This window comes from Sceloporus occidentalis, unplaced genomic scaffold (genome assembly GCF_023333645.1).
Source record: "Sceloporus occidentalis isolate IW3139 unplaced genomic scaffold, rSceOcc1.0.p SCAF_2, whole genome shotgun sequence".
Taxonomy (NCBI): domain Eukaryota; kingdom Metazoa; phylum Chordata; class Lepidosauria; order Squamata; family Phrynosomatidae; genus Sceloporus; species Sceloporus occidentalis.
Genome location: NW_028316982.1, coordinates 72,043,236 through 72,070,518, shown reverse-complemented (window position 1 = coordinate 72,070,518; position 27,283 = coordinate 72,043,236). Strand labels below are relative to the sequence as shown.

General features: G+C 39.3%; 1 protein-coding gene across 5 annotated transcripts in view; it reads right to left on the bottom strand.

The window, feature by feature from the left end:
- The window catches only part of ATRNL1 (attractin like 1), a 686,837-nt gene that overhangs the window by 494,748 nt on the left and 164,806 nt on the right, over positions 1-27,283 (bottom strand). For all 5 annotated transcript variants that reach the window (XM_089509984.1, XM_089509985.1, XM_089509986.1 and 2 more), the window contains 3 exons: positions 25,830-26,018; positions 10,822-11,040; positions 1,059-1,196 (listed from right to left, as the gene is read on the bottom strand). In XM_089509984.1, the coding sequence (XP_089366110.1) occupies positions 1,059-1,196; positions 10,822-11,040; positions 25,830-26,018 (546 nt within the window). The remainder of the gene's footprint in view (positions 1-1,058; positions 1,197-10,821; positions 11,041-25,829; positions 26,019-27,283) is intronic.

Genomic DNA, 27,283 nt, shown 5'->3' with positions numbered 1-27,283 from the left:
CCAGGCAGCATGAGGCCAGCTTCTGGACAGCTTCAGAGCATGCAGCATCAAAAAAACCATGCTCTGAAGCCACCCAAACAGCAGTGCAAAGTGCAGTCCATTTTTCCCCACAAATAGCATATCCAGGGAAAACCAGTATGGTGCAATGGTTTGAGCACTGTACTGAGACACTGGGAAATGAGGATTCAAATCCCACTTGGCCATGGAAACTCACTGGGTAACCCTGGGCAAGTCACATTCTCTCAGTTTCAAAGGAAGGCAAGCCCTCTTTGAACAAATTCTGCCAAGAAAATTCTGTGATAGATTCACTTTACAGCTGCCATAAGCTGGAAATGAATTGAAGGCACACAGCAACATCCAGGAGAACTCATGTAATTTTTCTATGTAGGGATCTGTTTACATATGCAAACTGAGTAAACATATACAAATTAAATATAGTTATACAATTTGTACAAATCTGTAAATTCCTGTACAGACAAACCATACAGTTTTTTTCCTGCATGTCTTTTTTGCACAAAAAAGTAGTTTTGCACAGAAATAAGTATACATTTTCCTGCTTCAAAACACATTTTCTGAAGAAAACCACCCATATTGTTATGCAAACTAATTTACCCAAGTCCTGAAGTGTAAAGATTCTTGGGATTTAATTCTGATTCCTCAGCAGAGTGTTACTGGTGTCAAGAAGCACGTTTTTCATTGGGGAAGAGAATATTGATGAGTATTCTTTACATTTTCCATGTATTATGCAAACCAAGTAGCCAAATGAATGTCTCTCAAAATTATTTACACCAGTCTAAATGGTAGGAACAATACAGCCCTCAGGATCACTTCAAGAGTCCATCAGGACCAAATTTCCAAAAGCAGTCTAAATGATTCAATAAAGGGAGACTATGCTTTCCCCACACATTAGAAGCAAAACTTGTTTTTCACTAATAGTGACTCAGTTGCAAATCATGCCCAGTAATTTACCACTTGCAAAACTAAATCACCAATTTAGGAAATATTTTCCAGATGTTCTATTTATGAAAACACTAGAAACAGAGCTTTAAAGAACTTACCTGTGCACTGGCCTCCATTTGTTGGATCTCCATAATATCCTGGCATACATGTTTCACACTGTTTTCCTGTAGTTAGATTTTTGCACTGATCACAAACATTGCCATTAACACACGTACTATGTCCATTGCACTGGCAAGCTGTAATTCAAAAAAGAGAAAAGTCATAAGTGGATTTCTCCCTTTTGGGGAACCAAAACAACAATAGCAATTCACACAAAATACTAAAAACTGTGATTACTGTTTCACAGTCATATAAGGCTAAAGGAGTATCAGTTTGGCTGAGATCTATAAACACTACACCTTGTTTATTTCATTACCTTTGTGCAATTTAAGTTCCTTCACTCATGAACTATGTTTTTCCACCTGTTGTATATGAGCAGAGGTAAAATCTGCATGCACCCTAGAGATGAAACACAAGGTGGAAGGCTGAGTAGGAAGAAATCTGATGACAGCAAGTAGAGATTTCCTATTTCCTGAAGCCCCCACTTATATTGCTAGAATGATCAGGGCACTTCAGTCATATATTCCTCAATATTTAGCCACAAAATAACACTTAGCCTGGGACCATTCATATGAGGGTTCAAAGTTATGCTGATAAAAGGAGTCTTGTTTCTTCACACCTGGATTCACAGCTGAATAGTGGTAAGCATACTACTGTGAGTGCTGTACAGAGATATGAGAGTGCTGAGATCAGATCAAAACATATCCTGCACCCTTGATGTTCAGTGGACCATTTCAGGATTACAGTATATACTTGTCTAAAAATCTAAAAATCTATGCCCAAAAATTGACTCCAAAATCCCAGGTCAACTTATTTACAGGTCACTATGGAAATGTGATAGCAGCTCTTTCAGATTTTCCCATGCTGTGTGGACAGGAGTTTAGCAAGAAAGAATCAAGCAGAAAGAGTCCTGTGTGAGTGATTGATATTGCTGTTTATCTAAGAGTCCCCATCCCGCCCATGTATCTGGCTGAAATGAAAGCTGAAACGATAAAGAAACGACTCAGTGATAATCTCTCTTGTCACACACACACATAAACACACTGAATGAACCTCAAGTTTTACCCTCAACCTATTCACCAGGTATGGCAAAATCCATAATTTTGGCCCCAAAATGACCTCAACTTATACATGAGATCGACTTATAGTTGAGTATATACGGTACTAATGTGGTGCACTGATCACAAGCCCTCAGTAGACAGTGGTCAAAAACACATTGCAGAAATAATCCAGTCTGAGACTGCTTTAATTGCCCTGGTTCAGTGCTAAGGAATCCTGGGATCTGTAGTTTATTGTGGCACTAGAGCTCTCTGACAGAGAAGGTTAAATGACTCACAATACTACAGTTCCCAGAATTCCCTAGCATTAAGCCAGGACAGTTAAAGCGGTCTTAGACTGGATTATTTCTGCAGTGCGTAGGACCGTTATGTCTTCTCTCTAATTGTCTCCACTCAGCCATCTCTCCCATGTATATAAAAAATTCAGAATCTGGATTGTGTCTTACATTCATGGTAAGAAATGGAAGCAAATGAATGGCTATGCAAATCATAGCAGTCTCAATTCCCAACAAATATCTAGGATTCATGTGAGAAAAAACTGATGAGCTGTAACCAATAAGACTGAAAGGTTGGATGCACTATTTCAGAATTCAAATAGGTACCAAGTGATAAGAGCTTTTGAGTAAGAAACTTGCCTACCATAAAACACTGAGATCAGCAAGAACAGGCTACATTTCAACCCCATTATGACAGTATTTTTGAATACTTATTTATTTGTTTTCATTCAGTTTTAAAGAAAGGGTAAAGTAATATCAAATAAAGCATTTTCAGTATGTCATCACAATGAATTAGCTGTTTTTTGCAACTGGCATATGGTGAGTCTTATTTCTCGTGATCTCTACCCAAAACATCCTAACAATGTTTTTACTATACTTGTCATGGAGTATTTTTATATTGCACTAGATACCAACATAGGAGAATCTTAATGAATGAAGAGTTACTAAACCCAGAATCTAGAGTCTTGAGAAGTGATTTTTCACTGCTTGCATGCCTCACGTATTAAATTATGCTTCAATGCTTGTACAATAAGAGGTTAGTAAGATATTAGTCTCATTAGTTTCATATGAGTAGATGGTACATTCTTTTCTACATCATAGAGCATTCCTAAATTATTTTGAATCTGCATGTACTGTTTCTCTTTTACTGAATTCTTTCTTGTAAAACTGATTAAGTGAAGATTGGTGTGTCATTTAATAAAACTGATAATGGTCACTAATTTGAGAACACTGACATTCTTGTTTTGACGTTTATTTAGTGTCTGTCTCATTAGAAATCTCTGCAGTACTGCAGTGATAGAGTAAAACAATTAATCAAAACTCAGTATTCATCTTCTGATAAATTAAGAGAGGATATCTGAGAAAAGCAATTTGGATTCCCCTAACCCAAGAAGAGAGTTCAGAAGACCCAAAATGTTTTCTGATACCCTCCAAACCAATACACTTATTTTTTGCATCTATTTGTTGCTCCATCTAACAGTAACTTAAAAAGGGTTTTGTTGAATACATGATGCCACCGTGAAGGGTCATATGTCATTATAACACTGTATAACTGCACTTTCTTTGTGACATAACAGAGATAGGTGAATTATCTTTACGGAATCGCCTGTAGCACTGTATTGTCCCCATTCTGAATTAGGGATAGAAAATAAAATATTTGAACAGTATAAAAATGAGTTCCTCAAGTGTTAGGTAATCCTTGTGAGGAGAAACTTTTGAGAATCTTCACAATTTTGGACGTATTCTGCATAAATTCCACACGTGGTATTTATGTGTGGAAAATATCATTGTTGCAAAGGAAACAGGATATTTGCACAAAATAATTCTGCACAGACACTTTATCTGTGTAAAAAAGGTGTTGCTTGGGCAAAACAAATTTCTTGAAAAACCACATTTTACACAGAATAAGCCCTCAATTATAGCATTTTCTGCAAAGGAAACATTATTTTCTCCACAGTAAATAATGGTTGGAACTCACTAGGGCAGTTAGAGTTACACATTCATGACTGTTTCATATAGAATCATAGAATCACAGAATCGTAGAGTTGGAAGAGACCACAAGGGCCATCCAGTCCTGTAAGACGAATGAGTGAGTTCTGACTTAAACCCAGAGCTGAAGAACCGAAGAACCAAGGAATTGTGCTTTAAACATAGCTAAAGGAACAAACAAGATGGTTCCGCGCAAAGCATTGATGTGATGAAGGTATTTGGCAACCGAGGCGAGGAAAGTCTGAAAACTTGGAAGCTGAAGCGGGGTGCCGTCCAGGTGTGACAAACCATGACCGGGAAGAACCTTATCTCCTGACTCGCCATGATGAGGAACTGACAGGACAATGGAGAACTTTGAACAGAACGAGTTGCTTTGAACATGGACTGATCTGAACAACCTGTCTGTCCTCCCAAAAGAGGAAGTTGAGTAATGGGCTGCAATATTGCAAGACTTCAGCAGCCAAGAGCCAGAGAGAAGAAAAAGTATAAAGACCCTGGACTTTCATCTCCATTTTGTTGGCATCTACCGCGGCAACGGTGTCATCCCCAGCCTTCGAGAACAACTGATCAATGTTCGGCGGAAGGAAAGTGTGTGTGAGTATTGTATGAATGTGTGAGTGAAAGAGCTCTTGATAATCAATGGTTGTGTTACTTGTGTGATTCAATAAATGTTACATGCATGGTGTTTAAAACCAAATTTGGTGTCTCAATGTCTTTCTCAGCCTTGCTGTGAATAGGTCCACAGAGGGAGAGGTTTTCATTACACGCTCTCAGGATAAACAGGTTGCCCTTACAATCTTGGGCATAACAGTCCAACCCCCTGCCATGCAGGAAATCTCAGTCAAAGCATCCCGGACAGATGGCCATCCAGTCTCTGCTTAAAGACCTCCAAAGAAGGAGACTCCACTGCACTCCAAGGAAGTGTGTTCCACTGTCAAACAGCCCTTACTGTCAGGAAATTCCTCCTAATGTTGAGGTGGAATCTCTTTTCCTGCAGCTTGCATCCATTACTCTGGTTTTTGTTCTCTGCAGCAGCAAAAAACAAGCTTGCTCCCTCCTGAATATGACATCCCTTCACATATTTAAATAGGGCTATCATATCACCTCTTAACCTTCTTTTCTCCAGGCTAAACATGCCCAGCTCCCTAAGTCGTTCTTCATAGGACATCGTTTCCAGACCCTTCACCATTTTAGTCGCCCTCCTTTGGACATGCTCCAGTTTCTCAATGTCCTTTTTAAATTGTGGTGCCCAGAACTGGACACAATATTCCAGGTGGGGCCTGACCAAAGCAGAGTACAGTGGCACTATCACTTCTCTTGATTGAGACACTATACTTTTATTGATGCAGCCTAAAATTGCATTGGCCTTTTTAGCTGCCGCATCGCACTGTTGACTCATGTTCAACTTGTGGTCTACTTGGACTCCTAGATCCCGTTCACACGTAGTTTCATTCAGCCAGGTGTCACCCATCCTATATCTGTGCATTTCATTTTTTCGCCCTAAGTGCAGTACCTTACATGTCTCTGTGTTGAATTTCATTTTGTTAGCTTTGGCCCAGCTTTCTAGTCTATTCAGATCATTTTGAATGTTGATTCTGTCCTCTGGGGTATTAGTTATTCCTCCAAATTTGGTGTCATCTGCAAATTTGATAAGTATGTCCCCAATTCTTTCATCCAAGTCATTGATAAAGATGTTGAATAGCACTGGGCCCAGGACAGAGCCCTGTGGGACCCCACTGGTCACTTCTCTCCAGGATGAAAAGGAGTCGTTGCACACTCTTTGGGTTCGGCCAGTCAACCAATTCCAAATCCATGTAACAGTTACCTTGTCTAGCCCACATTTTACAAGTTTGTCTGCAAGAATGTCATGGGAAACCTTGTCAAAGGCCTTACTGAAATCAAAATATACTATATCCACAGCATTCCCTTAATCTACCAAGCTGGTAATTTTATCAAAGAAAGAGATCAGATTTGTCTGGCATGACTTGTTTCTCTGAAACCATGTGTTGACTTTTTGTGACTCTGGAATTGCCTTCTATATGTTCACAGACTCTCTGTTTAATGATCTGCTCTAGAATCTTTCCTGGTACTGAAGTCAGACTAACTGGATGATAATTGTTGGGATCCTCTTTTTTCCCCTTCTTGAAGATGGGAACGTTTGCCCTGTTCCAGTCTGCTGGGACTTCTCCTGTTCTCCAGGAGTTTTCAAAGATTATTGCCAATGGCTCCAATATTACATTTGCCAGTTCTTCTAATACCCTTGGATGTAGTTCATCTGGTCCTGGAGACTTAAATTCATTTAGATTAACAAGGTATTCCTGTACTATCTCTTTACTTATTCTGTGCTGAAATTCCCCTATTCCCCCTTTTCCTCAGGTTGAGCACCCTTTGCCTTTTCTGAGAAGACTGAAGCAAAGAAGGTGTTGAGTAATTCTGCCTTTTCTCTATCCCGTTAGCATTTTGTCTTCTCCACGCAGTGGCCTACCATTTCCTTCTTTTTCCTTTTGCTGCGGACATATCCAAAAAAGCCCTTTTTACTGTTTTTAACCTCTCTAGCAAGCCTGAGTTCATTCTGTGCTTTAGCTTTTTTGACTTTGCCCCTGCAAATGCCTGCTATTTCTTTGAATTCCGTTTTTGTGATTTCCCCCTTTTTCCATTTCTTATACATGTTCCGTTTCAAACTTAACTCAGTTGAAAGTTCTTTAGTCATCCATCCTGGTTTCTTGAGACACCTCCCGTTTTTCTTTCTCACTGGAACTATTTGAAATTGTGCCTTCAGTATCTCCCTTTTCAGAAACTCCCATCCATCCTGAACTCCCTTCTCTTTTAGTATTTCTGACCACGAGATCACCCTCAATACTTCTCTAAGTTTACTGAAATCCGCTCTCCTAAAGTCTAGAATGTGTGTCTGACTATGCCTGGCTTCTCCTTTCCACTGTATAACAAACTCTAGGAGAACATGGTCACTTCCACCTAAGGATCCCAACACTTGCACCCCATTAACCAAGTCATACTTGTTGGTTAGGATCAGATCTAAAATAGCTGGCCCCCTTGTTGCCTCTTCCACCTTTTGGACAATGAAATTGTCTTCGAGGCAAGTGAGGAATTTGCTAGACCTTGAGGATATGTATTATGTCTACATATTCACTAGTTTAGGGAATGCATAGAGACCATAAAAGTCCCCCAGTCCTAACATACTGGACAACAGCCACTGCAAGTGACACGGATCTCTTTCCTTGCTGATCAGGAAGCAGCTGGCTGATATTGCCACCCTGCTTTGCCCAAGGAATCTCCAGTGCAATGGGGAATGGTGACAGGGATCACGCTTCTCACTCATGGGAGGGGGTGGAAATGCTAGTCACCTGCTGCCAGATAGACAAGGAAACAGACCTCTATCATTCACAGCATCTTCGGGGATTGAGTGAGTCAGGATGAAAAACGCTACTTAGCTATCTAACTAAGAGGGTTGCATAGATAGGTGAAACAGAATTATAGCCTATATTTCTCTAGGGAAGTAATCTATTTATTTATTTATTTATTTATTTATTTATTTATGGAATTTTTTTTTTACTGCGGGAAAATGCTGTCTCTAATATAAAATACCAGGTACGAATATTGCAAAGACCAAGTCTCAAACTTTTAATAGTAATTGAAAAGTAATCACATAGTTTTTGCAGGCATTCTTGAAGCCAGACAAATATTGCAAAAATTAGTCATTGTTTCCTTTGAGAGTGAAATTAATGAAGAATTATATCCCTATTCTGAATGTGCATCAGGGATTGAATGCAGCTGCTGTGAACATTTCGATATTCTCCCTTCCTCCGAGTTATCAAAATGCAAGAACACTTCTCATGGGGCCAAAAATGTTTATATGAAATATGCCTTCTTCTCTTTAAAAGTTCTGGCATAGCTGCATCAGTGTAAACAAAGTTTCGCTATTACAATATATTAGTAAGGGGAATCTTCACGTAGTTCTGCCCTGACAACCAGGAACCAGACTTAGGGGCGAAATAGGCTACCCCTTCCAAAGGCTGATTGGGGCCATGGAAACTGCATGTCATGGTCCCAATCCATCTTGGAGCCATTCATTTTGTGGGTGATAAAAACCCAGCTTTCCACCCACATCGTGGCCGGAAGCCAGTTTTAAGATGCTCTGGCAGCATGCAGCGTATAAATGCCATGTGCCAGAATACCTGGAAGCCGGCCCAGGTGTGGGCAGCCAGATGGACTTAAGCTTGCTTGTGGGCATCTTGGGACATGCGTCATCTCTTCACTGGAAGCCGACTTTCGATGCCGGTCTGTTCCAGTCCTTACTTTGTTTTAAACTGATTATTAAAGCCTACTCTAAATAGGTGCGCAGAGATATTAAGTGTATATGTTTACAGCTTATGGCAGCTTTAAGACAAGTTTTTTTTTAAGTATAGCTACTTTAGTTGGCTTTTATTGTATGTTTTTGTGCTCTGTACATCTTCCTTGTTGCCTGGATAACAAAGACCTTAATTTATCATTCTAAAAAAAAAAAATAATAATAACATTGAAAGGTATAGGTATAGAGCTCAAAACACTTCATACAGTTAATTGTATTGATATTTAGTTATGGGAATTTACTGGCATAGTTAATGAACTGAGATAAAATCATAAATTCAAAATGTTAGATCACTTGAGAGCTTGGGAGTAGTACTGCTTGAAAATGCATCAAGATACGAAGTTTTAGAACCAACCTCCAAGCTTATTAATTCTGCAAAGAAAAGCTGTCTAGCTCAGGTACATAGGGTATACCATTCATGTGTTAGAAGCAAATTATAATAGTAGAAAAAGTCTGCATGGCTTTCACATAAACTTTTCCCCATCTGCAGTTAAACTAGAAGAGATTTATCAGCTTTTGTCCATCTGCCTTTTATTTCTACTACTACCTTCATTACTTCCCACAGTTTCCCTTTGTTTTATTCTCTGGAAAACTAGAAAAGGTAAGGTTGCTTAAGGCGGATAAAATACCCATCAGTTGGAATATTATACCCATCACTACAACCTTGGTTATATAAATAAAATATCTGGGCCTCTGAAACATTTTTGACTCAACACTGCTATCCTGAGTCAGCAGACCTTCTTGCAGAGGAATTACATCAGGTTTTACCCACAGTCTCTTCAATATTTCCAGTTATTCTCAAGCCACAGTCTGTTTAATAATAATAATAATAATAATAATAATAATAATTTTATTTATATACCGCTGTTCCTATGCAGATCACAGCGGTTCCCAACATGAAAAAGTATAACAGAAACAGTTAAACAACAGCATATATCCTTGGCAATGTGCAAACCAACCACCCACACCATACATCATGTAAAACCAGTTATCTTACAAAACAATTAAAAACATTAAAAACCATAACAAATAGCTGGATTGAACAGTATGCATCATCAAGGGGAGATAAAGATAACATTAATGCTCATGGGAAAAAGCCTGGCGGAATAGGAAGGTCTTCAAATTCCTCTTGAATACATCTAGGGAGGTGACGTGGAGCTCATCGGGCAAGGAGTTCCAAAGCTGAGGGGCTGAGATGGAAAATGCCCTCCGAGATGAAATGTATCTTGCTTTAGGAACTCTTAGCAAATGTTTTCCGCCCGATCTGAGAGTGCGAGGCAGACTGTATGGGGAGAGGCGGTCCTCCAAGTACCCTGGAGGTGAACTCTTATTTTAAAACTTTCTCCACACCAATAATAACTACCATCCTATTATTTATATAATCCTTTACAGTGATTTTTTTTTTAAAAAAAGGAGACAGGGTATCTTTTTGTATTTCACCTAGATTATAACAGTCATGTGCCCCCTTGAGCCTCATTTAATAACTTTATAGATTATTATAAAGCACATATTCTGAATATGTGATTTGGTGGTTATAGAATGAATGAAAAAAGTGAGGGGATTTCAGAAACCTAACATTTTAAATAAAGTTTTGAAAATATATAATAAAGTAACCAGTAAAATCAGGATGCATAGTGTTAGTGTTTGTCAGGATTTGAAGGGTTAAAACACAGCACACAGGGAAATGCTTGATGTGTGTGTGTTTGGCCATGAGCATTCAGCAGAGTGGCAAGGTTGATCTAGCACAGCTGAAGCTCATTGGGCCAAGGACATGTCAATGTCCAAGTGCACATAGCCATGGATGATGAAACATGTGTCTGGATTGCAGAGGAGACACATGGCATGGCTACACACCTGAACTCACTGGGTTTGGGAGACCACATGGTCTGGAGTCTATATAAGCCCAGGTGTTGCAAGGGTGTGGTGTGGGTTTGAAGTAGGAGTTGGATTGGTATGTTGTGGAGTTTTAGAGATCTGGTTTTGTATTATAGCACTGTGAATAAAGAGCACTTTGGGGACTTTTGTTTCTCTGGTGGTTTATCAGAAGAAGCTACAGCATCGGTTTGCTGTGTGTCCCTGGAGGTTCCTGCATTGCTGCAGTTCCTGGAAGACATCCAGTTGCTGTCATCCCAATTGGACTCTGGGAGCCACGCTTCGGCTTCTGGAAATTTGCCAGCTCTGCTCCAAGGGTCTGATTTAACCCCAGGACTCGTTTGAGTTGCTGACAAGGGTTGTTGGACCCCAGCAGTTGCGCTGACAGTGTTAGTGTATTCTTGCAGTAAAACCATTAATCATTCTATAATTTTATTGGAATTAAACATCCAACACAAAGACCATAGTTAAGAACTCTTACCTGGGCACTGGATAAAGGACCATTCATAATTTTTCTCTTTCGGGCAGAGATTGTTGTCAAGAACCATTTCAGTAGAATGCAATCCAATCGACTTCACTGGCCCCCTTGAAGATCCTTCCACACAATGGCCTTTGCCTGTATTACTGGGATCATTGCACCATCCACAACCTGGATGTTCCAAACACTGTCCACAAGTCCTCAACCCCGAGCAATTTTGAGCTGTAACACACAGATGAAGCAACACCTTACTTCAGTTTTACTTTAAAAACTGAATGCCTGTGAGAATTCTCTAGTACATATAATGATATGGAGTCTTTTTGACAAAAAAATGAAAATGTGCCCTACACTGCTTTCATGTAAATAGAAGGGAAAAACATGAATTATAGTTGCTACAATTTAAATAAAGTACAATTCCCCAGCAATTGTTCTGTTCTTCCCTATGAAATATCTGAAGTCCATAACAAGGATATGTAAGATATCTATATCCTTCCTTTTTTGCCTACAGAATAAAATATTGAACAAAATGATCATATCCAAAATCAGTAAATATCAAATACATTATAGCCATAAAACAGAGCATAATCAAATAAATAATGTTATAATCTTGGAAATAAAAAGGTAGGGGTGTGTGTGTGTGTGTATGTGTGTGTGTGTGTGTATTAAAAAAGAATGCTGCATGAACATGTCTTTGAAGGGTGCTCCATAACTGGATGCATTTTGTTTATACATAGACATTGGAAAGCCCAGGGGGAAAAAAACTAGACTTTCCTTTCCTCCAAATTCCCTTCCCTGTTGAAAATACTGGAAGAAGGAAATGGCAGGAGGGTGTCTTTCCCTTCAACAGGCCTTCATATCAGATTTCTAACTAGTATCTTCTCCAAAATGTCTGACAGTATCTGACAATGTATGATTCTGGCTGACACATGAAGGACTGAGCTTTTTTTTTTTTTTTTTTTTTTTTTTTTTGATCTTACCACAATGGTTGCTGAATATTGCTTCTGTAGAATGTGGCATATCTCTACTGTTGGTCATCTGATTTGGGCAAACTTAACTGATTTTTTTTCCTTACATCTAGAGAGTGATTCCCAAATTAGTTCCAGATAGTGCCTTACAACATAGTTTGTTGTTAGTTGGTGTGTTTGTGCTTGTGTGTTTGTATTTTGTTTTTTTTTTTAACTAGACTAGGTTCTCTCTCTAAGCACTTTTGGCTAGCCTTTGGGACCTTGTTAGAATCTTCAGTTTTCACTCTACAGAACAATGCCAAAAGCATCCATGTGTTTAAAAGGTTCTCCTAATCAGAATTCCTACAGTAAAAGTAAGTTTGTTTACCTGTCAAATCCCTTGATTTTCAAGTCCACATCATTATTTTATGCAACCATCCTTTATGCACAAATACAATTTAATTTAATGGCAACTGCTTCTGAATAGATATTTAAAGAATTGCACTATAAGGAACTAGCATCGTTGTGAACATATGGGACTGAGTTAGCATTCTTGAATTTCTTAAATTCAAATCAAAAGCATGTTTATTCAGTAGTAAGTCCCACTGTTTATTCAATGGGAGTGACTGCCATGTAAGTATGCACAGAACATATAAGTGTACTGTGTCATAATAGTCTTTCATACAGCACTGTAGGATTTTTCACATATGTTTGAATGCACTCTTCCTTATACAAATGTGTCAAACTAGTTCAAGTTATAGAGTAATTAAATTATCACAATCCACCTTCACTTATGAGATATTACATTTATTCCTTTTACCCATAATGTTGATAAACTGACCCTCTCTAGAAAGTTCAACAGCCTTCAGCAAAAGCTGCTGACAAACAGAAAACCTTCAATAACAAAACTACAATATCATCTTGATAAGTCTACCTGAAAAGAGAGGATTCTCCTGATAAGCTGGATACTACCCCAAAGGGTATGCTAAAACATGAGTCTGCAGCAAGAGAGTTTATATTTAGCCTGTTTAGCTTCTAAAGTTTCTTTAACATCCATTGAGGAGCATAAACTCTTTATGAGACAAGGAAGGAGAAGTGAAGAGCTGAGGCATAGGACAATACTGCAGCTCACAACCTTCTATATACAGATGATGTTGAGGAATGTGAAACAAACCATCCCTTCATTCCCACCTTTCTGCCTTTATTATGTTGAGTAAATGTGTCAATGCAGGCTGAAAGTTCAATCCCTGTTCTTGAGTTTGAATTAGACATACAATATTCCCTACTTGACCAACTACTGTTCAATAAGGTTGCCAGATCTCAGTGCTTTGCCATGAGTCTCCAGTATTTATGTATCATCTCCAAAAAGACATTAAGTCTGAGTCGGTTATGCTTCAGGAAACGGTTGTGTGCTTCCCTTTAGTGTAGTACGAAGTAGCAACTTCCTACAGTATGGAAATCGTAACTGAGTACTTACTTTGTTAACTTCCCTCTCAATCATTGTGGCACCAGGGTTGACTGTCTCCTCTGTTCTGCATCCACCTTCTGGCTAGAAGCAACTAGGCTAGATAAAAGTTCCTCATCTCATCTGCCTAAGTAAGTGAGGAGGGATAATCCCTGCATTTCACCTTGATTTGGAAATGGCTCCTTCAGATAAAAATTCTGTTTTAATTTCCAAACAGGAAAATATGGTCTTCATGTGCATTTGAATGACATGCTTTGAGCAACTGTGATTGGTACTTAATGCATAAGAGTTAATGACATCATCAGGGATGTCACTAGGTATCATGCTTTGGCTTGGAAACATCAGGGCCTGGAATGATTCTGACTTGGCAACCCTGGTGCCTACAAGTCTCAACCTTATTATTTTTTAATCCCATCATATATTACAGTTGTCTGTCATATTTCACCTAATACAGAGGGCCCTCAGTATCTGAGAGAGGATCCTTCTCAGATCCCCCCACAGATACCAAAATCTTGAAATGCTCCAGGTCTTGTGGTCCCCAATGGCCACATCATCACTAGAGACAACAGGACTTCAAGTGAAGTCCCATTGTCCCTAATGGGGGTGTGGCCAAGTAACACTGGGGACAATGGGGCTGTGCCTAATGGTGGCACAGCCACATGCACATGCTGTGAGAATTGCGTATTCTAACCAGACCTTAACAACAACTATTGTAAGAACAAACATTTATTATAAGGAAAGTAGAAATACATTGGATCACTTCTTTGCTGAATCTGGAGAACTCCAGATAGAGACAGCACTTTAAAATCCCCCAGACCCCTCCCCTTTGGTTGCTTTTTCCAATGGCACTTTCTTCTGGTCAGCTTTGATGTAGAATTCCTCCCTTTGTGCTGAAGGGGGGAAGAAGGGGGGGGGGGAGTAACCATTTGGTTCCTAGTTCCTTTGACTAGGAGAGATCTAAGGATGTATGCATCTGTGGTATCTGTTACCCATCCAGCCCTCATAAAGCTGCCTGCCTGCGATACATGACCATCCGGCCCATTCCCCATGGTGGCAGTCCTCCTTCCCAAAAATGCCTATCTATCTATATCTCAACTCCCTCTCTATACAGTGGTGCCTCGGGTTACGAAATTAATTCGTTCCGCTGTCAATTTCGTAACCCGAAAGGCTTTCGCAAGCCGAATCCCCATAGGCGCTAATGGGGAAAAGCCGCGATTTGGTGTAAAATAGCGCCGAAAAGCACCAAAAGTTTTTTCGTAACCCGAAAAAACTTTCTTAACCCGAAACAGTTTTTTTAAATTAATTTTTTTCGTATCCTGAAAATTTCGTAAGCTGGGTAATTCGTATCCCGAGGTACCACTGTATATGCTTATCTATCTCTATCCCTATTTGTGTGTGAGAGTCTATTCACTGGCCCCCATTCTGCAGTCTGTCTGTCTATCTATCTATCTATCTATCTATCTATCTATCTATCCATCCATCCATCTATCTCTACAAGGTCTCTCTCTCTCTCTCTCTCTCTCTCTCTCTCTCTCCAAACCTCATGGCAGAATACACCCTGAATGACTGCCTGAAGGTGGATTCTGACACATGCCACCATTGGGGACAATGTGGGCTTGCCATTTGCAAATGCTCAAATCCTCAGATGGCAGGTCTGCAGATGCCAAGTCCCACTGTATATCCAACGCTATTCTATCATGACAATAGCAACTTGTAATACTATTGTGCCTAAGGGTAAAGACATAGGTAAAGTGAAATAATGATCAAACTAAAAATCTAAAGAGATGTAGGTATTAGGCCATTCAAATTGCATCCAAGATGAAAGGATTAATTTCTTTCATTTTGGCCATTACTGAAATCCAGACACCAGAACCACCAACAAATTAGGTAGCACAGTTCATACAGGTAACACTTCATAGCATTAAACATTTCATAGCATTTAAAGAAATTAAATTGTATTTTTTTAAAAAATCTAATTTATTTGGTTTCTGCCTTCTCCCATCATACACACAAGCCTACTGCTACCTAAAATGTTTGATCTTATGATGTTCATTCAGACATGTGTTAGCCACAGGGCCAAATTCCAAATCCACAAATGACAGTGTTATTTCTTTAACCTCAAATACTCATTAGTGTTCTAGAGTTGCTGGGAACAGAATGAGCAGATGGAAACCAATGGTCACTAGGAAGATATTCAACTCCCACTGTTCCCCCCCCCCCCAAGACTTGACAACATTTTGGGTCATATTGTCTGTCTGGGGTTAAATTAGAAGATGGATGTTTAGCAATACTATATTTTATTTGTATTTTAAACCAGTAATTGATACTTTTTTAGTTTTTGTGGGTTTTTCAGGCTATGTGGCCATGTTCTAGAAGAGTTTCTTCCTGACGTTTCACCAGCACTTCTCTTGCATCTTCAGAGAATGCTTGCCTGGAAATGAGTTGGGTATTGTCATGGCCAGCCAAGAGCAGCTCGAGGAGGAGGAGGATGAGCCTCCTTCAGAGCAAGAGCTAATTGAGGCTACACCAGGTGCTAATCCTGCTCTGCCAGGTCCCAGCTGTGATCCCCCAGCCCCAGAGTAGGAGGCTCAACCAGGTCCTAGTGCTAGTGAGATGCCTCCTGCAGTGCAGCAGCCTAGTGGTGTCTCTGGGGAGGAATCATGCCTGGATGTGCCTACCCATAAACAAAGAAGGGCTGAGAGTGCTTGCAGGCGCAGATCCAGGAGAACTGCAGAGAGGCAATTAGCAAACCAGCCTCAGGTGGCATGGGGGAGAGTTTCCCTTACTTAAGGTGCAGAGAGGCATCAACTCAGGGCCAGAGTTTATTGCATGATCCTTTGGTGTGATTGCTGCCGGCACTGGTTCCTTGTATCTTGACTCCTTGTTGCCTTGACCTTGGAACGGACTGGACCCGTGTTATCTTCTGGCTGCTTTGACCCTGGACTGATTTGACTACTCTGACTTCTGGTATCCTGATGTTGACTTGGCTTTCAGATTGCTCTCTAATGCTGACTCCTTGCAAGGTCTGTGGTCTGCTTCCACTTGCTGTGCTAAGCCATTCTTATCGGCATAGTGTGGGTGTGCTGGCCGCAGTCTAGGACAGGTATATATATTGTGTGACCTGGAAAGGCATGTGTCTTGTTCTCTTGCTAAGGGCAGGCCTCAGGGTGGGAGGGTCTGCAAAAGAGGATTAGTGTCTGCTTGATTAGTACTCATTGTCTGCTAGGAAATTCCTGACCCTGGGAGATTTCTCATTTCCATTTGTTGAGTCTTCATCTTGCTATTTTTCAAGACTGGTAGCCAAACCTTGTTTGCTTTAAGGGTTTCCTCTTTCCTGTTGAAATTGTCCGGGTGTTTCTGGATTTCAATGGCTTCCCTGTGCATCCTGACATGGTAGTTGTTGGCATGGTCCAGAATTTCAGTGTTTTCAAACAGTATTTTATGCCCAGTATGGCTTGTAGCATGTTCTGCTACTGCTGATTTTTCTGGCTGACCCAGTCTGCAGTTTCTCTCGTGTTCCTTGATTCTTGTTTGCACACTGCGTTTGGTGATCCCTATGTAGGCTTGTCCGCAGCTGCATGGTATGTGGTAAACTCCAGCGGCTGTGAGAGGGTCTCCCTGGTCCTTGGCTGAGCAAAGCATTTGCTGGATTTTTTACATCCGCAGCTGTCTACATAGGGACCACCAAATGCAGTGTGCAAACAAGAATCAAGGACTACGAGAGACACTGCAGACTGAGTTGGCTAGAAAAATCAGCAGTAGCAGAACATGTTACAAATCATCCAACAGGAAAGAGGAAACCCTTAATGTTAACAAGGTTTGGCTACCAGTCCTTGAAATTGCTAACAATACAGTGAGTGAGATTGCAAAGGAATACATCTTTTAACCAGTTATTAAAATGGTTACATTTCAGTTGTAGATGCTGTTGAGCTCAAGAGGGCTAGAAGTTCAGCCCAGGAATTTAAGAGGAAGGCAGATTATTAAATAATTAGATAATTTTAGAAATCTGAATTCTGTCTATCCAGATCCAACAGAGATATAGGAGAAAGTTCTAAATTTCCTATGTGCTAGCTGGTAGATATATGAATTTAATATATTAGTGATATACTAATAGGACATAATTAACAAATTCCTTGCATTTGTCTTCCATTAACTTGGTAATGCAAGAGTAATTATTGCCAACATGAAAGTAGTTCTTCAAAGACAAGTCACAATAACAAAATGATAGTAGGCACATCTGTTGAAACATCAAATAATCTATGTAAGTTGTCACAACAACACAATTATGTCCACAGAAGACAATTGTATATACTCTAAAAGAAGTACACAGAAGAAATCTCTCACACAAAAGTTGTCCATTGATGAACTATAAAGTGTCATTAGACCATTATTGGACCTGAAAGCACTAATTAATCATGGATGTTTCATCAGCATCTAAAACTCAGTAATGCAAAGACAGAACTACTTATCTTTCCTCCTAAACCTTCTTTCCAATATACATTCTCTATCATGGTTAATAATGTTCCCATTCATCCTGTAAAAGAAGCATATAGTCTTGGCTTTATTTTTGACTCTTCTTTGCCCTTTGCCCCACAGATTCAGGCTGTATCAGTCATGTTAATTTCCCCTTAAAATATTGCCAAAATTAGATCACATAATAATAATAATAATAATAATAATAATAATAATAATAATAATTTCTCTGCTAAGACTTTAGTTCATGTTTTGGATATTACTGCAACCTTCTTTTGACGGGGTTCCCATTGTCTCACCTTAGTTCTCTGATTTCCATTCAACATTCCTCTGCTACGATTATCTTTTCAGCTCATCATTTTGATCATGTTACCACACTTTTAGTATCTCTTCACTGGTTACCCATTCCTTTTAGGATTTTGTAGAAGCTTTTTCTTTTAATGTTTCAAATCTTGCACAATCTAGCCCTCCCATAATAATAATAATAATAATAATAATAATAATAATAATAACGACGATGATATCCCGCCCCTCTATGAAACACAATCGGGGCAGCTTACAGTGTTAAAATATACATTCCCAAACCATCCTTCCCACCAAGCTAGCAGTTCGAAAGCATGCAAATGCAAGTAAATAAATAGGTACCACTTCAATGGGAAGGTAACAGTGTTCCATGCAGCCATGCTGGCCACATGCCCACTAGAACAATCCTTGGACAATGCTGGTTCTTCAGTTTAGTAACAAAGATGAGCACTGCCCCCTACAATTTGTTATGACTAGACATTCATGTCAAGAGGAAACCTTTACATTTACCTTAAAGCACCATGGCATCTTTCCATACATTGTACAGTGTGCCCGCGTCATACACGGGTGCATTATACGCTGCTTTCAGCATACACTGAAAGCAGTGCCAGAAGAAGCAGTACTGTGCACTAAAAGAAGCGGTGCTATGCACCGGAAGAAACAACGGCACGTGCGCTGCTGCCACCCTGCACCATCGCGAGCACAAGCCCCACCACTTTTAATGGGGCTTGAGCATATGCGCTATTTCTTTTACGCGGGAGAATCCTGAACAGATCCCCGCATAAAGGAAGGGTGCACTGTACTTCAACTCTGCAATGAAAATGAATTAACAGAACCAATATTTTAAAATAAATTTAAAACCTCTTGTAGCAAGAGTCCTTTAGGAAAAGGTCAGCAGGACGCGGCCTTGCTCACAAAGTAAATTAATAAGGCTGCATCTGCACTGCAAAAATAATCCAGATTGACACCACTTTAACTGCCATAGCTCAATGCTATGAAATTCTAGGGTTTGAAGTTTTGTGAGATATTTAGCCTTCTCTGTCAGACAGCTGTGGTACCACAACAAATTAAAAATCCCAAAATTCCACAGTATTGAGCCATGGCAATTATTTCTGCAGTGTTGAAGCAGCCATAGTTTCCTTCAGTATTAGATTCTGTACTTTTTTGCTAAAGAATGTATACATGTGACATATGTAATTCCTAATCAGACTTTACTGAATGACATTTCTGTCCTCTCCTCCAAAAATACACGACAGATGAAGTAAATGACTGCAACCAGAAAGTAGGCATTTTATTTATGAGGAGCGGTGGGAAGAGCCTGGGCTAGAGCTTGCCATAAACCCTTTAGTAGCAGTCACCCACCCCAGATGAAGCTATTTATACACAACACACTGACTGATCTTTCACTCAATGAGAAATGTGACAGCACCACATCATATTTTAGTGCAAACAGAAAATGGAAAAACTGGACCCATGAATCAAAGAGACACATCTCAGGAAACTATAAAGTAGAACTTTTAATAATACAACCACTTAATAGTATCCTAAAACCTCTCTCTAGTGTGAATTTTAACTCAAACACCATTTGCATCCATACTGTCTGGGCCAGAGGTGAAACTGGAGGTCCTGAAGACTATTCCCCACAATCCCACACCCACCATGAAAGCAAATCACTTTTTAACCAGTGAAACAGAGAACTGTCAAGAATCATCCCTTCTAGAGGCTTCTGAGAATTGATTTTTCCTATTTTTTTTAACAAAAAAAATATTTGGGGATGATGATGTCACATAAACAGCCTTGGGGTGGCAGATGAGCAATGACCCACATGATTCCAACCCCTTAAACCAGGGACAGGCAACTATGATACGTCTAGACCCCAATCATCTGTCTCGGACCCCAAAAAATGAAACAAATGCAATCCAGAAGTGGCTGGAAGCCCACTACTATGATTGATAAAAATGAGTTCTATGTTTAAATAGCAAACAATAACAAAGCTGTGCAATCTATTTAAAGGGTAAAATGCCTCTTCTAGAGGCCTCCAGGAGATGAAATTTACTTTTTTAAAAAAATTGTACAGAAAAGAACCTTGGAGGCCACTTCCAATCCCATGGCTGCAATTACCCACCCATTTTAAGTAACAGTCAAGCATTTATTAGAGAACAAATTAATGAAGTCAAAATTATGTTAAACACTAAGAGGTAGGGTTGCACAGAGCTAATTCTGCTAGAATTATTGCTATCTGGGGTAGTTAGAGTTACAGCTAATCTGACAATACATCTATGTGTGTTCTGTGGAGAGAGAAGAAATACCCCATTTGCCATTAAAACTGACTGTCTCTGTTTGCCATACCCAACCACATAGGTCTTCAAAAGGGAGTTGCCAAAGGAAACTGGCTCCAGGTTTTTTCAGACCACCAGTTATAAAGGCATCTCTAGTAACAGATGCTACTCTGGTTATTGCCTTTAGCACAATATCCTGTACAGAGGGCAGTAACAGCAAAAAAAGTATTCTCAAAAAGTTTTTTCCCCATCTTGCTTCTCCTGTTGCCTTCTTGCCCTGGGAGTTAAAATATGGAATTGCCCTTTCCTGGTTTATGACATGGACCATATGTTGCTAAAGTGTGAGCTAGTTATTATTTATTTGTTTGGGGACTAAAGATGGTGTCTCAGGTTTACTACAGGGCTTGTATTTGGATATTTTGGCAGTGTTTGTATATATTGTATTTTGAGACCCCACCATGAAATAAAGAGACCAGACACGTAAGTGGGATGTATAAAATGGGCCATTTATTAGACCTGAAACCTATTTAAAGAGAACTCTTAACTTTAACTCTTGAGAGACATCAACTGAGGGTGGAATCCTGATTGGGGTTCAGCTGGAGCCAGGTGTCATTCCAAGACCACCTCTTCAGCCTTCCCATTGGGTAAAAACACCAGACTCTGGGGGCAATCCAACGACTCGGATTGTATCCTCAGCCAGTCATAGGGAAGTAGATATGAGGCACTCTCTCCCAAACTCCCTTGATTTTTTAAGAGAGGGTAATAACCCCATATCTTCACCAAAGGCTGTTTCCTGAGCAACCCCCAGGTCCCTTGACCTGTAAAGGCTGCCCAGAGGCAGACCTTTCACCATAAGGGGGTGCCTAGGTGTACACTGAAATTTCCCCAACCCCCTTTAAGGCCGCGGATAAGGGACAAGTGTCTACTTCGTCCCTTTCCCCCAGCAGGCCAGCTAACACAGCCCTCACCCCTTGTTGGATGTCTCCCAGGAATAAAATGTTACCTTCCTCTGAAAAGTGGACCCCATAAGCTCTATAAAGTTTGGGTCAACAAAATACAATTGTGGAATGACTGGTAACATAATCAAAAGACTTTTTCAATGTATTATGTATCTCTCTGTTGACCCTCTTCCTAGCCAAATCCAATTTATGTGGATTACCATCGCCACACCAGACTAAGTGAGGCAAAATTTCAAACCAAACAATGGCACCCCAGACCATTTTTGTCAAAGAAATTCAAAATCATGTCTGGCTTGCCAAATGAGAGCCTTGCCTTTCAGTAGGCCAAGGTCACTGCCTCCCAGGTGGATGAGGACGACAGGCTGTGGGCCAGTGTGCTCAAACAATGAAGGAAGGATCCCATTCCAACTCAGGCCTCACTTTCCCAACCACTCAATCATGGCAATGTCCCCCCAGGCAGAGGTGTGGGCCAAAATGGCTGCAATGAGCTTGACGCACTGGCCAGTAAATCATACTGAAGCCACAGATCAGGACCCTCACCCTTGTGTGACAAAAAGAGGTCAGACAGAGGGGGCAAGGAGCTTAAATAACTTAGGTCTGCCCCCTTCACATGCCCAGGCTTGGCCAATGAGGCCATGCCTTGTTTATATACCCTGGCCTCAATTCCTGGGGGGGTCTCAAAGACACTGCCTCCATTAGAGTGGCTAGCCACTTTGTTCGGGTATGGAATATTGCTATTTTATTTCAGTTACAGGCCAGCATATTTTGCTCTGACTGCTAATATTGATTTATATCTTAATGTTTTGCCTCTTAATATAAATTTCCAAAAGGATTGCTACCATGGACTTCCTATAATAATATCCTACACTGATATCATTAATTGACTTATTGGTATGCTTGTTTGAAGTTATGATAGGCTTCACATGATATTGGGCTACTACCCTCATGACCTACCGTAAGATGAGAGGAAGGTCCCAAAGCATCTAGCTGTCTACTCTGGGAGGCAGGATGCTGGGCTAAGGAGGCCTTTGGTCTGAACCAGCTGGATTTTTTTCTGTATTCCTCACATGTACTGCTAATGAACTGTTAAAATGATAATGTTATACTGTCATATATTATTAACTTATTGGTTGTTATGTCGATGTTATACTGTCATATAGTATCAACATATATTCTGCTCAGTTAGACTACTGTTATTTAGACTGGTGCCATTTTCCATAAACCATCTTTAAGCACATATACTTATGAGAAAATCTAGTTTATAATAAATTGTCTATGTCTATTCAGTCTACAGGACTAAATGATAGCGTTCACACAGACATTTGCTGTTTGAAGCCTTCTGCTTAGTTTGTTCCATGTATGATTAAGGGTTCTCTCTGGGTTGCTGTGCACCAGCTTTTTTTGTAGAAATGATTTTATAATGTTGAGCAGCATAGCACAAGGTTCTTTTGAAGATCGAGCTTAAGATTCTTATTCAAGTGCACTTACAAAGAACAATTTGCCATTTCAGTCAGAGCAACATTACTGTTGTTGACCATGGATTTATCTTGCCATTATTGACATTAAGAGAACACAACGCCCTCCAGAACAGTAGGGATGCTAAACTACTGTGCAGAAACAATGAACTATAAAATGGTAACATCCTGTACTGTTATTAAATGAATGCATTAAAAAAATTACAGATTCCCTTGTTGAGAAAAACATGGCACTAACTACATACTTCTTGGCAGTCATCCATCTTTTTCTCCATATTATTGAAATGCTCTTTGGAATGTTAATACATCTGATGGAGAATATTATTGAATACAGGTTCTAGCTAGAATAAACTACAAAATCTAGTTTGTGACAGTACTTATGTTCTCAGATAAAACTACACTTTTAAAATTTATTTTTATATTTAAAAAATTATGTAATGTTCTCTTGATGTTCTTTTGTTGTCTGTTTTAGTCAATCATTTCCTGTTTTGCTATGTATTTTATATGTATCATCTTACTAGGCAGGCCCCTTCCCCACCACCACTCCCTTCTCCTTCTGTGTCGTGTCTTTTTAGATTGTAAGCCTGAGGGCAGGGAACCGTCCAATTAAAAAGATTGTATGTACAGCGCTGTGTAAATTTACAGCGCTTTATAAATAAAGGTTAATAATAATAATAATGTAATACAAATAACATTAAAAATGAACAGTCAAGTACCCTTCTCTAAAGGACTGACAAACCAGAGGATACATCCAAAATCATGTTAACCATTTATGTCTTTAATACTCGAGCAAGTATTTTCTTTATAAAACAAAAGTATTTTCCTACACATGTATGTTGTACAGTTTTGGATCAACTGTTCTTTCATATGTTTGGTATATGTCTGCAGTGGCGGTTTTTCTGATTAAAAAGAAGCTAAGTCAATGCAGAAAGTATTTGCTTTGCTGTTTCATTTAAACTGATGGGTTACATTTTCAGCTTTGGCCACAAACCATGGTTTATTAGGTCCATAATTAACACCAACAGTCTTTCCAATGCTGTGCTATAATGTAGTTAGAACAAAACCAGCCAATTCCCTTGGTGTTGTAGTTTTACATTTTGTATGTTTTGGAAGCTGATTTTAATATTATTATTTTTTTGCCCTGTGAGGAATGATGAGCCTGATTGCCTGAAAGAAAAGTTGTTACAGCTAAGGTTGCCTTTAAAAAATAAGTTTCTCTCATAAAGCAAATTGTGAAGGTGGTGTAATTTGCAAGATGGGGAGGATATTCATTTCATTAATTTATATCCTGTCCAAGGCAGTTCACAACTTGAGTTAAAACAAAATACAGTTAAATGGTGGATAGAAAAATGTTTTAAACGTTCACACTAAAAACATTAATTTAGAACAGTTTCTAAAGTAAATTAAAATATAATAAGGATGTCTAAAATGCAAATACAGTACATCACAATTAAAGTCTTCAGCTAATCACCAAAACTATGTAGCATGCCCTCTGAAGCTTCATTTCTACAAAGGCATAAACTGTGCAAATGGCCCCCCACAGGGACATAGCCAAGGGGGAGGGGGTCCGTGGGGTCAGGACCCCCCCCGCCTTCCATTAGATATAATGAATGGCATGTGGTGCTGTGCCACTGCACCCAAGCCCCATTATAATGGTGGTACTTAGTCTGGACCCCCCCCTTCCCAAAATCCTGGCTATGTCCCTGCCCCACACCAGAGTCCTGGGAGCATTAGAAGTTGCTATGGGTTTGTTTAGCTTAGCCAGCTAAGGGTGGTTTTGTGTCACAGACATACATGACTGACTTAAAAGAGAGTACTGTATTTAATATAAAGAGAAAACAGAGTACAGTGGGCCCTTCCCTTATGTGGGGGATCAGTTTCAGACCATCACCACCCCTGCGTAAGTGAAAAAACGTATATGTTCGAGCCCCATTGAAAACAATGGTGTGGGGGGGTTCAGTGAGTGTGCCACGGGCGCTACTGTTCTTCCCACAGCGCGGCTTCAGCATAAGCTGAAAGCCACATATGGCGTGCCCATGTATGGTGCGAGTGCACTGTATACAGATTCTTTACCCATAGGTTCAGCTATCCAAAGCTTGAAATTTTTTTTTTTAAATATAAATTCCAAAAAGGTAAGTCTTGATTTTTGCCATTTTATATAAGGGACACCATTTTACTACAACATTGAGAGTCAACAGGTTTTGGTATCCACGGAAGATCCTGGAATCAAACCCCAGCAGATACCAAGAACCCACTGTATGCCACATCACACTATTACTACATTAAATCATCACTCAAGTAACTACTGCTAAGTTTTTATTAGAATGCCAAAAAGTGAAACAGGAATGCCAATTGTTCTTGGCTGCAACTGGTTTCATTGATTACTAAAGGCTGCCTAGGCAAAGGAAACAGTATAAGCACCCTTTATAGCAAACCTAGCCAATCCAGCAATTTTGTATTGTTTGCCTATTGACACAGGACAATTATAATTCTGTTTCTTCCCTCTGATAGCCATTAGCTTAGTCCCATCCTTTGACCTGAACTCAAGTCCAAGATTTCTAACACCTTCACAGGGGAGTAAGATTGAAGCATTAGCACCCTGGAATGTTCTTGCCTGATTTGATCACAAAAGTTAACACTATAAATTAGTATTTAATTTGTAGCCATGGCTATCCTGGTTGACGAGAGTTATTGTTAAACACATCTGAAGGGCAGATTGTAGTAGGCTGCAACAAGGCACATATTATCATCATATATAATAACACAAAACTCAATTTCCAAGTGTGGATTCTTACAGATCCCAGTCAGCAGTATCCATGCAAAACAATGATGTATCAGCAAGCTCAAGCTGTAAAATATCATGGCTTACGGAAGTACAATAGAATGTAAAGTGCTCTGTGTGGAAAACTTTAACTACAAAAACTTCAAAAACCAGCCTACTGAGGAATAATATCCATGGGACATTAACTGACAGTGGGAATGAGGTAAAAAACCAAGGGATAGGATAATGGAATGGAATATCCTAGAAAAGGGCATGACTGGCTAGCTGGCTTCATTTCTGTACTTGTACTAACTGCTATAATTAACAATGTTAATTTCATGCATTTACTTACGAGAACAGGTGGTTGTCTGCCACTCTAGGCACTGTCCATATGGAAAGGAGATTATGTAGGCATTTGAGTCAACGCATCGTTTTGTGCTGCTACACCACATGCACTCCATGCCACTGCTTGTGCAGTTAGAACATGTTGTCCTTAAAGAACATGGTTTTTTGCATGGTCTGGCATTTTGATTTGGACTAACTGAAGGAGAGGGGAAAATAACAAAAAAGTAAAAATTCAGTATTTTTCCTGAATGGCTTTATATTATTTCAGCATGTATGTTTCAGAAATAATTTTTCTTTTCTCTATTCAGGAATGCTTTCAGCTACACTTGCACATTATTATATGTAGTGCTTTGTTTTGTTTTTTAACCACACACAACACTGTACAGTTTCTCTTATACAGCAAATGTGAGCTCTAAGCTACCCATTTTTGTACTTGGATTCAATTATTAGTATATATGACATGCTGAATCCAAAAGTCAATTTAGTTAAATGTAGAAGCATTGTAAAACAACATGACTGAATATATTTTAATAGGTGTCGTAATCCGTGACCTTCTGGTTCTACCACATTTGTTAAATAGTGCATAAACAATAGTTATTTACTTCACTGGTGATATATTCTCCCTTAAACAGTGTGCATTTTGTCTAAGAACATGATTTGTCAAGTGAGCATCTGCCCCCTGGCGTATATATTTGCAGTCAGTGCAAATGCAATGAGAAAACAAAAAACATTTTAATACATTGAAAAGAACATTTTTCACAGCAGAATGCATTCTGTCTTCCTCAGTAGCATGTGTTGTCCATGAAAGCAAAATACAACAGCATATATCATCAGAACAACTAAAAGGCAGGAGAGTATATGTTATTATTGGATAACATATAACTGTGAACCATGAAAACTGAGTAGTTCCTAGATATATATAACAAAATGAAGTATATATAAAACACCTATATTCCCTAACTTTACAAGACATCCTTAAATAATATGACTTTGATTAATTTACACTAACCAAGTGTGACATGTTTATTAGACTTTATACCTAGTATCCATTATTATTAAGAAAGAAAATAATTTATAGAATCCATGTTTTATGTTTCTACAGAGAACCATATATGACAAACTCTTAATTTGGAAAAGCTAAAGACAGAAAAATTATTCTTGTTGCTTCAAACAAGATTTTTTTCCTATCATATTAGTTCAATAAAAAAAAAAGTCTTCGTAAAGGCTTGCACTGGCAACAACAGTAGAGTTATATCTGTGGCATTCCAGCATCACTGGGAATTATTTATGGATGTACTTGTTCTTTTCAGTGCTGTTTTTATATTATTTCTTCTTGCAGTTATTGATTTAAGTTTGATAATGCAATGTATGTAATACCTGTTTACCGCTGTGATTTCATGTGTCAATCACATTATAAAGAATTTCTGAAGATGATGTCTTCCCACATTTGGTTTTATATAT